General features: G+C 43.9%; 1 protein-coding gene across 4 annotated transcripts in view; it reads left to right on the forward strand.

Moving 5' to 3' along the window:
- Positions 1 to 12,924, forward strand: part of OSBPL3 (oxysterol binding protein like 3) — a 254,094-nt gene that overhangs the window by 129,889 nt on the left and 111,281 nt on the right. For all 4 annotated transcript variants that reach the window (XM_040433631.1, XM_040433629.1, XM_040433633.1 and 1 more), the window contains one exon: positions 6,773 to 6,999. In XM_040433631.1, the coding sequence (XP_040289565.1) occupies positions 6,907 to 6,999 (93 nt within the window). In that variant the 5' untranslated portion in view covers positions 6,773 to 6,906. The remainder of the gene's footprint in view (positions 1 to 6,772; positions 7,000 to 12,924) is intronic.

A 12,924-nucleotide genomic window follows, 5' to 3' on the forward strand; every position in this document is an offset into this window, starting at 1 on the left:
TTTTGTTTTTGTTTTTTTTAACTCACTAATCCTTTAAATTTTAAGGTTCGCTTACTATCTTTTCAGATGTTTTTGGAAAATCAGTGGTGACTTGTCTCGGTCACCATTTTGTACTGCCCTCAGTGCCGCATAAATCCGGTGACGGATTGCCTTTAAGGCACAAGCAATGTTTCCTCCAATCGCTGCATCCTGAGAGCCAGAACATATTTTTCTGTTGTGGTATCTTATTTTTTTGTTCTATTGGGTTTCATCAAATGTACTGAAATATATCTAAAAAAAAATATATATATTATTATTTTTTTTTTGTGTGTGTATAGGGGGTGTTGAAACAAGCATCCCGCCATTGTTGTAACCAAGGATACTTCCTACCTCTATTTAACCACTCATGTGCTGCAGTCACTTTTGACCACCGCATCCGGGGATGTAAATCCCTGAGCCCGGCTGGTGCGGCACTGTGTTTGGGAGAAGCCAGCCATGTTTCTCTTTTCTTGTACAGCTGCTTGATTAATGACTCGCTTGCACACCCTGAAGGGAAGCGATTGTGATCATCTAAGGCAGGGATCAGCAACCTCCGGCACTCCAGATGTTCTGAAACTACAACTCCCAGAATGCTCTACTCAATACTATGGGAATTGTTATCACAGCAGAGCATGTTTGCTTGCTGGGAGTTGTAGTTTCACTACAGCTGGAGTGCCGAAGGTTGCTGATCCCTGATCTAAGGGCTACTTTCACTTCAGCGTTTTTCCTTTCCGTTTTTGAGATCCATCATAGAATCTCAATACTAGAGAAAAACGCCTCCGTTTTGTCCCTGTTGATTATCATAGGGGACAAAACTGAACGGAATGCATTCCCTTCCATTTGGTTGCGTTCCCATGCCGGACAAAAAAACGCTGCAAGCAGCGTATTTCTTTCCTGCATGGGTTGCGGAACAAGACTGATCCGGCGTGAAACACAATGTAAGTCAATGGTGCCGGATCCGTTTTCTCGGACACAAAGGAAAACTGATCCGGCACTAAAACCACTGTAAGTCCATGGGTGCCGGATCCGTCATGGCCATTTTACAGATAATACAATCGGATCTGTTCATAACAGATGCAGACGGTTGTATTATCCTAACAGAAGCGTATTTGCTGAACCCTGCCGGATCCAGCAAAAACGCAGATGTGAAAGTAGCCTAGTTTCACACATGCAGTAAAGCTATCCGGCAGAGTAACAGCCTCCCAGAGTTTACGGTGTCCGGCCTCGTGGATAGTGCCGTGCACCTCCAGACCCCTTTGCCTATAATGGGATCTGGCGGGAATTCGGCTGGTATCGAGCATCAGCGCCAGGTTACTATCTGACCAAAAACGCTGCAGGCCGGAAAGTGGCCAGAACCCATTATAGTCGATGGGTTCTGGCTGTGCGCAGTATCTGGCTAGGCTGGATACAGTGAACTCCGGCAGAGAGAGCTTTACCGCATGTGTGAAACTAGCCTTAGATATTTGCAGGATTTTTTGATCTAAATACATGATGATTGCTCTAGTTATGCTACTGTGCCTTGCAAAAGTGAAGCAAAATAACTGAAAAAGTCAATGTGCATAACTATTCACCCCCCTAAAGTCAATACTTTGCGGTAATCACAGCTCCAAGTCGCTTCAGATAAGTCTCAATGATCTTGCCACATCTTACCACTGGGATTTTTGCCCATTCCTCCTTGCAAAACTGCTCCAGCTCCTTCAAATTGGATGGTTTGCGCTAGTGAACAGCAATCTTTAAGTCTGACCACAGATTTTCTATTGGATTGAGATCTGGGCTTTGACTAGTCCATTCCAACACATTTACAAGTGTTGCTTTAGCAGTGTGTTTGGGGTCCTTGTCCTGCTGGAAGGTGAACTTCCATCCTAGCCTCAAATCACGCACAGAGTGGTACAGGTTTTGCTTAAGACTATCCCTGTATTTAGCACCATCCATCTTTCCCTCAACTCTGACCAGTTTCCCAGTCCTGAAAAACATCCCCACAGCCTGATGCTGCCACCACCATGTCTCACTGTGGGGATGGTGTTCTTTGGGTCAGGTGATGTGTTGGGTTTGTGCCAGACATAGCGTTTTCTCTGATGGCCAAAAAGTTCAATTTTAGTCTCATCAGACCAGAGCACCTTCCTCCATACATTTTGGGAGTCTCCCACATGCCTTTTCGCAAACTCACAACGTGCCTTTTTATTTTTAGCTGAAAGTAATGGCTTTCTTCTGGCCACTCTGCCATAAAGCTAAACTCTATGGAGCGTACGGCTTATTGTCGTCCTATGTACAGATACTCCAGTCTCTGCTATGGAACTCTGCAGCTCCTCCAGGGTTACCTTAGGTCTCTGTGCTGCCTCTCTGATTAATGCCCTCCTTGCCCGGTCCGTGAGTTTTGGTGGGCAGCCGTCTCTTGGCAGGTTTGCTGTTGTGCCACGTTTTTTTCCATTTGGTTATGATAGATTTGATGGTGCTCCTGGGGATCATCAAAGATTTGGATATTTTTTTTTATAACCTAAGCCTGACTTGTACTTCTCAGCAACATTGTCCCTTACTTGTTTGGAGAGTTCCTTGGTCTTCATGGCAGTGTTTAGTTAGTGATGCCTCTTGCTTAGGCTACTTTCACACTAGCATTTTTCTTTTCCGGTATTGAGTTCCGTCACAGGGGCTCAATACCGGAAAAGAACTGATCCGTTTTATCCTAATACATTCTGAATGAAGAGCATTCCGTTCAGGATGTCTTCAGTTCAGTCTGTTTGACTTTTCAGTTCGGAGATCATACCGCAGCATGCTGCGGTTTCATCTCCGTCCAAAGTTCCCGAACACTTGCCGGAATGCCGGATGCAGCATGCAGCATTTTTTCCCATTGAAATGCATTAATGCCTGATCCGGCCCAGAGGGTTCCAGCAAAACGGATCCGGCATTACGGTCTGCGCATGGTCAGACCGCAAAATAATGTGAAAAATAAATAAATGCCGGATCTGTTTTTCCGAATGACATCGGAGAGACTGATCTGGCATTTCAATGCATTTGTCATATGGATCAGGATCCTAATCCACAAATGCCATTAGTTTGTATGCGTTTTGACGGATCAGGCAGGCAGTTTCGGCGATGGGAACTGCCTGCCGGAATCCTCTGCCGCACGTGTGAAATTACCCTTAGGTGTTGCAGCCTCTGGGGCCATATACACAAAAAGGTGTGTATATGTAATGACAGATCATGTGACACTTAGATTGCACACAGGTGGACATCATTTCACTAATTATGTGACTTCTGAAGGTAATTGGTTGCGCCAGAGCTTTTTATGGGTTCCTAACAAAGGGGGCGAATACATACGCACATGGCAATTTTCTGTTTTCTATCTCTAAACAATAGTTTTATTTATCTATTTTTTTTCTCATCTCCCTTCACCGACTTACACTATTGTGTTCTGATCCATCCCATAAAATTCAGATTAACAAAACATTGAACATAAGGCTGTAATGTAACAAAACACAAACAGTCAATGGGGGTGAATACTTTTGCAAGGCACTGTATGTTTTTATTGTGTCATAGTCCTCATTATTATTATATGAGAGGGCACCTCATTGTCTAGTGCTGCCCATGTTCGGTGTCCTCGTCCGGCCGGTCCCTCCTTGTACGCTGGGTAATGCTTTGTCTGCATACCTCGGCTCTTGCTTTACATCCTTCCAGGTACTTTTCTATTTTTATGTGCTCTCTTTACAAACCTTGTGTAATCTCCATGGCAATGGGTTCCCACACTGAAATCCCATGGCTAGGGCTTTTTCTTCATCTCCTGCCTTTTGGCTCTCCATTTGAAATTTCTATTAATATTTCCCCAGGCTTCTACTATTTATAGTTGTTCTACTTATGTGGTTTTTTTTTTTCCTTCAGGCAACCTTAGGCATGTGGATCTTTAAATAACCTGCGTGTCGTCACTGGCTTTATTAGAGGCTAAGCTAATTTATAGGGATGCTGGGCCATGCTGTTCTCTGTTATTTCTATTTCATCCATGTTCAGGGGCTGCAGTCTTTAATGTGCATTGCTTTGGTGAATCTACCCTAATATGTAACGTCAATGGCTTAACCCCTTCAACCATCAGTGATTGAGGGCTCGTATGGAGCTGGCTGCTGCAGTGAGCCCGCTCCATACTCGGCAGGTGCTGGCTGTTTCATACAGCAGACACCTGGCTGCAATGACTGGGAATGCCAAAAGCGCTGAACCCTGTCGTTTAACCCCTCAGATGCCATGATCAACACTGATCGAGGCAAGACAGAGTGGTGCGGCTCCCCCTGCCTTCCGATCTGATCCCCCGCAGTTAAATCTCGGGGCTCTAATTGGTTACCATGGCAGCCTGGACACTGCTGAAGCTTACTAGGCTGCCATGGTAAGCTCCCTGCTGCGCTGTGCACAAAGCACAGCTCAGCAAGGAGTGCATCAAAATGCTATTAGCCCTAAGGCTGGGTTCACACTTGAGCGTTTTACAGCGCGTTCAAACGCGCTGTAAAACGCTCAACACATGAAAGCCAATGCTTCCCTATGGCCCTGGTTCTCACTTGAGCGTTTTACAGCGCGTTTGAACGCGCTGAAAAACGCCCTACGCTCAAACAAGTTCTTGAGCTTCTTTGGGGCGTTTTGACGCGCGTTTGTGGCCATAGGACACTGCAGTCAATCACACAAACGCGCGTCAAACGCGCGTTTACTATGGCAAAAAACGTGCATAAAAACGCACGACTTAAACGCGCATATCAAATACGCTCAGGTCTGAACCCAGCCTTATAGATCTCTAAGGTGAGCAAAGGATCCAAGGTTCTAGCCCCCTAAGGGGGCTAATAGTTATTACTGTAAAAGTAAAAAAAATAATATAAACATTAAGATATTAAAAGTTAATGTAATTCTTCTTTCCCAAATTTTACATATAAAAATATATACCAATAAAATAAACATATCCGGTATTACCGCTTCCAAAAATGTCTGAACTGCTAAAATATTTTAAAAGAATTCCTGTATGGGGAAGGCCATAACGGGAAAAAAATAATGTAAATACAATTTGCCATTTTTTAGTCCCCCTCCCAAAAAAATGATACCAATAGAAACTTCAGATCGTTCCGCAAAAAAACAAGCCCTCATACAGCTCTCTCTAGATCAAAATATGAAAAGTTATGGCTGTCAGAAAATGGCGACAAAAAATTTTTTTTATTTTTCAAAGGTTTTTATTTTTTAAGTAGTAAAACAACAAGTTTGGTATCCCTGTGTTCATATTGTGCCCCAGAATAAGGATGTTTTTGTCATTTTTAGCGCACAGTGAATACCGTGATGTAAAGATCTCAAATCAAACCCTGGCGGAATTGTGTATTTATATTTAATAACATAAGCAGCACTGCAGGGCCAGAGTAGAATAGGGTGCCAGCAGCTATTTTTTGAGCACTGTATGGTGGTATTTACTTGCATTGCTTGGCCCTGCTACTTAGCCTTGGTATTGAAGTTACAATGTCCAAAAAAAGCGATTTCTCCAGCACTCTTTAAGAAATAAAGTCTTACTGTGTTTGAAACGCTCATTTTTTTTTTTTTCTTCATTGTATTTCTGTTAGCCCAGCGCTCTGTGGCTGCGCTGCTGCCCCTACATGCCAGCACTTTCATTGGGCTCCTTCACTTCCTCCTCCTGCTGCATGCCATGCTGACAAGTGCGGGTAGCTGAACTGTTGTATACGCCCGTGCAGGCGCTTCATTCCTTGCTAATACGGTTGCAGCTATATAGTCTCTGGCATTCTCCTTCCAGCTCTGAGCGGAGCTTGCGTTCCAGCTCAGAGTCCTGTAATGTTTAAGGCGTACACAGGTTTGTGTCTCCTCCTTTTGTGAGGCAGCCTGCACCCGAACCGTTCTTCCCCATCCTATGGCTGGTCTGCAATGTGTATTTAACGGTGCCTCCTTCAACTGGGAGGGGCGTGAGCAGTTGGCTTCCTAGCTAGTAAAAATTGCTGTTTTGAGCTAAAGTGTTCTGCTGTTTCTTGTCATTCTGTGTACCGGACTTTGGATTATGTTTTACGGACTTTGCCTTATTGCCGCCTGCCCTGACTTCAGCCTTCGTACCCTGACTATGCTTCCGTCTGATCAACCTCTGGCCTCCCATCATCCACTGGGTGTATTGTCACCTGGAGATCAGTCCAGTGGGTTCACACTCGGGTCCCGATTCCCTTGTGTTCCAATTCCCCTCTGAGGTAGCACCTGGTACACCCCTTGGGAAAGTCTCTGCTCTCCATCAGAGGTATTGTGTGAAGAGCAAGGGGTGTGCTCAGATATTATGGGACAGCGGGTTCTCACCCACTGGTCAGAACAAATTCCATGTCAGTGCTTCTCTCCGGTTCAGGAATTCTCCGTGCACTCAGGTCCGGATGCTACAAGTTTATGACAGGAGTGGTGAGCAAATCCCATTTTTCTGTCATTATTTTACTACGATATTGAAGTTGTCTTTGGCTAAAATATAACAATGTTTAGTAAAATGATTTATACACTGTATGACAAAATATGGGGCGGAGAGTGGGCACCAACAGACGCACAGGGCATCATCCATTGCCTGGCTGCTCCAGTATTTGGCAACATACTGTGAAAATAAGAGTCCATCCATAACGATTGTTTAGAGCCATGCATGTTAAGAGCGGCCCTGTGATCTAAGCATTGCTTTATTGTATTTGTAAGGACATTTTATGCACTGGAACAATAGGTAAGGAACAAAGTTCTTCCACTTTCTATTAGTTTGTTCCTTTTATCTCCATAGGAGCTGAAGGAATGTGCGCACCCCAAACAGAAGATGAATAAGCAATTGTGTTCATCCGGTGTTCTCCAGCCTATGTATAAGAACATTACCGGCAGTCTCTGTTACGCTTCCTGAGTCAAGAACGGAATATTAATATGGGGGAAGAAAGGAACCTCGGGGTGTCGCAGAAGATGTTGTCTCCATCTCGGAGTACCAGCAGTTGCTCCTCAAAGTTGGGAAGTCGCCAGGTCAGTTCGCCAATTCTTAGGACTTATTGCAGGAAGAGTAGAATTTGTTAAGTTTACACAATAGTGTGAAAGCCAGCCAAGTTGTCCGCCATTCATAGCAAGACTAGCTGGCAGGCAGTGAGGTACACCAGTATTTCTGTAGCACAGTTATTCCCCAGGGTAAGGAAAGCAGGTAGTGTATTACATATGCTTTAAAAGGGCATCTGTCAGCAGCTTTGTACCTATGAAACTGACCTGTTACATGTGCACTTGGCAGCTGAAGGCATGTGTGTTTGTCCTATGTTTATATGTGCCCACATTGCTGAGAAAAAGTGAAGTTGTAGTATATGCAAATGAGCTTCTAGGAGCAACGGGGGCGTTGCTGTTACACCTAGAGGCTCTGCTCTCTCTGCAACTGTCATGGCCCTCTGCACTTTGATTGACAGAGCCAGGTAGTGAAAGCATCATAATGTCTAGCCCTGCCATCCAAAGCGGAGAGGAAACAGCAGTTCCATCAATTTGTTCCTGTACTGTGACATCAGTGTGTGTGTGACCAGCTGCACCTTTTGGGTCGTAAGCCTTAGAGCTTTGTTGTCACCAACTTGTCCCAGACACCCGAGTGTCCCTCTATGCAGCATCCCCCTCTTATTTTTTTTAATTAACATTCAACATGCATCAAATCATCTGTCGTTTAGGCATTTTTGGACACTTTTGTGAAAACCTTGGCATATCTGTTGGCACAAGTACTTCCTGGATCTTACAGTACACATTTCATCTCTATGGGATGGGGTAATCACAGTATAACAGTGGTTTAGCTATTTAGGGCTGTCGGGAACCTGCGGAGCCACAATGGTCAGCATATTGATTTCCAGTCTCCTCATTTATAATAGTAAAATGACGACATGAGGAATATCCAACGGACCCATTGTAGTCAAGGAGGTCCATCGGGTAGATAAGACACCACCAATGTTTTTTTGACTGAGCAGAACAAATGAAAATAACAGCGCCAATGCAAACAAACCCCAGTATACAATCCTCTAAAATATAATATTTTGGGAGTTACCATGAAACCATTGATCTTCGCGGTTGCAATTAGTATTGTAGTTTGTATGAAGAAAATATGTTTCTATAGAAGCAGAGATGAGATCCAATTAAAAGGCAACACATCTTCAGATGTATTTGTACATTCCGTACAGACTGTGGGAGGAATCGCTTGGTGTTTTAATACTTTTAGAAGTGGAGACTTGTCGCTATATATATCTGAACGGGTAACTGTAGTAAAGAATGTGGAAAGTGAAATAATACAATTTCTGTCTTAAAGCGAAATGTTTGTGTCCTACAGGATGCATATCTTCCAGTTCACACGGTGTGCCTACATGTTGAAAAGTTTGTTCATTTGCACAATGCCTTGTTTTTTATGCTGACGACCTCTTCAGGGGGTCTTTAGGGTTTGATGCCGACAGCAAAATTTTACCTTTTCGACACTGTGTTCATGTAGGTGGGTAAAGGTGGAGTGTACACCTGAGGACTAGTAATACTTCTCATGTTTGGCTTAATATACAACAAAATCTGTATTTCCAGATCTTTAATACTGACTTGTAGACTCTCCGAGACAAGTGCACTGGGGGAATAACTCTCCTTTTTTTTTTTTTACGTTTCTTTTTTTGTTAATTTTGTACATTACACTTATTTTTTGCCATCCGTGCTCAGTTTATATATCATGAATTACCCTATATACTAGGGATGTCTCAATACCAGTATCGGTATCTGGGCCGATACTGGACAATTTCACGAGTACTTGTACTCATGCAAATGTCGCCGATACCTCATGGCCCAGATCGGCGGAGTGTCCCATCTTCTTCAGGGCGGCGACGTGGCCTTATCTTCTCTTCTGGGCGGCGGAGGTGCTCCAAGCCGATCAGCGTGGGGACGGCAGCGTGTCCCAGCTGATCGGCGTGGGGGCGGGACTTCTGGGCGGCGGTGTTTTTTGTCCCATGCGGTTGCCTAGCACTGGGATGAAGTTAAAGCCACTTCCTCCCAGTACTCTAGTCATCTGCATGGGAAGGATTGCAGCAGGCCAGGTGGGTATGGTGGTGCATGAAATGGAGAAGAAATTCAGTTAGTTTCTCTCAATTTCTTTTTAGAAACAGACAGACAAAAAGTGAATAATGAAAAAAGGTGTGTGTGTGGGGGGGGGGGCATATAATAGTGATCCCCAACCAGTGTGCCTCCAGCGCTGTTGCAAAACTACACCTCCCAGCATGCCCGCACACCCAAAGGCTGTCCGGGCATGCTGGGAGTTCTAGTTTTGCAACAGCTGGAGGCACGCTGGTTGGGAAACAATGGCATATGCCCATTCTCTCCCTTCATATGCCCATTCCCCTCCTTATAAGCCAGTGTTTCCAAACCAGTGTGCCTCCAGCTGTTGCAAAACTACATAAAACTGTTATAATTGGTATCGATAATTGGTATCGGTGAGTACTTAAATAAAAGTATTGGTACTCGTACTCTGTCTTAAAAAAAAATGGTATCGGGACATCCCTACTATATACAGATCACTTGAAACCATTACATGACTTTTACCAGCAATCTACTTACAGGAGGGCAGAGATCATGTCTCTTTTCTGCATCCTCTAAACTTCTGGAATTCCACTGGTTCCCATGTGAAATCTATTCCCTAGCATGTATAGTATGAGCAGAATGTCAGTAATGTTGCTGCACATATTATACTTCAGAAAATCACATTGTCTATCCCCAGCCGTTACAGGGCATTTATTCTGTCTATCAAATAAATTTCTATAGGTAGTATTACGGCTTACAGAAATAAATCTTCACTGTCTCATGATGTCATTGATTCCACCGTTACCTGATTACTTGTTTTATTATAATTTTGCTCACTTGGATGGTGCTTGCTGTGCTGATGCCCTTGAAGGGGGTAGTGGGGTGTTGCCTTGTGCTCAACCATTGCTGCAGCCTCAATATTTTCTGGATATGCTGGGATCCTGGTAGTCGGACCCCACCTATTAAGAGTGATACGCCATCACTTTCTCTCATAGAAAAAACCCCTTTTAAAGGGCATCTGTACCTATGAAACTGGCTGATCTTCTGCATGTGCACTTGGCAGCTGAAGACATCTGTGGTCCCATGTTCGTATGTGCCCTCACTGCTGAGAAAAATTATGTTTTAGTATATGCAGATAAGCCTCTAGGAGCACCTAAAAGGCTTTGCACACTCTGCAACTGGCGCGCCCTCTGCACTTTGATTGGCAGAGCCAGGTGTCATGATATTTTCACTGGCCATTTTGCATCAGTGTGTGCATCCATTTTCTGGCTGTATATCCGTTTTTAATGGCCGTTTTGTATCAGTTTTTAATGAACGTTAAAAACAGCTTTTGAAATTTGTTGAGTTTCAATAGTGCCCCAGTATTATTGTAAATGGCCCCAATAGTGCCCCCATTAATTTAAATGGCCTCCTATAGTGCCTCCTTTAGCATGTATGCCCCCATAGTGCCCTCAATAGCATATGTGCCCGTGGAAGCATATATGCCCTAAGTTTATTTATATATTTATATATATATATTTTTATATATATTTTTATATATATATATATATATATATATATATATATATATACATACATACATACATACATACATACATACATACATACATACATACATACATACATACCCACCCACCTTAGCCACTTGCACTCACAGGTACACTCACTCTTCATGGAAGACAGCAGGACCCGACTCTCTCATTGTGATCATGTGACATCATGCTGGGAGCACAGGTCCTGCTGCATCCAGTGAGGAGCAAGTGTCCCGGCGTGAGCTAGGGGGTAGAGGTAAGTATTTTTTTATTTTTATTTTAAACCCTGAAAGGGTTTTTGACAGCTGATATATTTACTGGCTGTTGAAAAAAAAAAATGGCCATGTGAAGAGCCCTATAGACTGCAATGGTTCTGGAAACAGCTGTGTGACGGTGGTTAAATTTTTTTAATTATGATGCTATTAATTTTCTTTATTTCATAGGATGTATCAGGACGTGTTTTGGCCAGTCCCAAGCTTTTTTCAATAGCTAATAACGGTTCAGAAAGGCTTGGGACGGGCCAAAACACATCCTGGTATATGCTGTGAAATAAAGAAATTTAATAGCATTGTAACAGTGAGTTCTGGGGATTTTGGCAATAAAAAAAAATTCTGTCAGATTTTCACAGCATTGTGAATGAGGCCTAAGATCAGCCACTGCCATTGGTTGAAATAAACATCTGAGATGACTTGAGCAAGTATGTTTATCAGAAAGTTGGCTGGCTGCAATCTGATGTGAATGTTGTTGTGTTTTTTTTGTTTTTTTTTTACAGAACTACTAGAATGTAAAAGTATTATCCCACAGAGAACGTGTATCACCAATCCACAGGATAAACCACCCCTGGGATCCTCATCAATCACTAGAACATTGACTTCAAGCACCCTGTTCCACCTCGCTACACAGCCGCAGTGAGGAGGAGTTTGAAGGAAGCGGTGGTCCTCCATATGCCCTCCTGACCCACTCATGTCCTTGGGTTGATGGAGGCTGAGAGCATGGTTTCCACCACCCCTATAGACACTGATGGTTTGCCAGTGCGTATTTATGACCACCACTTCATTCAAACTCACCCTGGGTATGTAGTGAGAAGGAACCAGAGAGAACCTCATTCTAGTAAGTGTGGGGGTCCTATCAGTGGGGCCTCTGCCAATTAGACACATCACCTACCCTATGGATCTACTTCAGGTGATGAATGTCCTTTCTGGGCCAACTTGTTAAAGGCTGGCCGCTATCCCTCTCGGTCCACTCATTACACATGCCTGTGGTAAGAATGTGTTCTCAGTAAGAAGAGGGGAAGGAAGCTGCTGACGGACTCCTCAGGCAGAGGCCTGTCTGGAGAACAAAAGGACTGGTCAGTTGAGATCCAATCTTATCGTTTCTTCTATCCCCATCATCTTCCATTGAGGGAGACTCCCATAGACATTTGTTTAACCACTCACAACGAACTCTGTGGGATCGACCAACATAATGTGTATGACCAGCTTAACAGTCTGACTGCACAAGACAAGAATGTACGGTAGACTGCGATTGTCTAACCTGTCATTGTTTCACACTTCTATTGTGGTATTCCGGTTTTGAGATCTGGCAGAGGACCTCCAAAACCAGGCCCAAACTATTCCATTTTGTCCCCATTCATTGTCAATGGGGACAAAACTGATCCGGATGTATTACGTTCCGTTTTGTTATGTTTTTTGACCGGACACAAAACCGCTGCAAGCTGCAGTATAGTGTCTGGTCCACAAAACTGAACAAACTGTATTCGGTAGCAAAATCAATTTAAGTCAATGATGCCAGATCCGTCGCCCATTGATGTACAATGATTTTAGTGCTGGATCCGGTTTGTTCCATTTTAATGTAACAATACCACATCCTGAGGGCTCATTCAGTCCGCTGTATGAAGGAGTCCGCATCTGTTCCGCAATTTTGTGGAACGAGTGCAGAGCCGTTCATTTCAGTGGGGCTGCAAAAGATGCGGACAGCACACGGTGTTCTGTCCACATCTGTGGTTCCGTATGCGGCCCCACAAAAAAGATAGAGCGTGTCCTAACGTTGTCCGCAATCATGGAGAAGACTAGGCATTTTCTATTATAGTTGCGGCCACGTGCGGTCCGCAAACTGCGGAACACACACAGCCAGTATCCATGATTTGCACAAAAAAATATACGGTCGTGTGAAAGCGACCTAATGGGAAGGATGCCTCCGGATGTGCTAACATCAAACAGAACTGTTTTGGTCCAGTTTAGAGATCCTCTGCCGAATCTCAAAACCGGAAGCTGAAACGCAAGCGTGAAACAGGCCTGAGCTGGCTCCTCAACATGTAATGTTCAGCCGTCACCTCTGCTATGTTACTCCAGTC

This window comes from Bufo bufo, chromosome 5 (genome assembly GCF_905171765.1).
Source record: "Bufo bufo chromosome 5, aBufBuf1.1, whole genome shotgun sequence".
Lineage (NCBI taxonomy): Eukaryota > Metazoa > Chordata > Amphibia > Anura > Bufonidae > Bufo > Bufo bufo.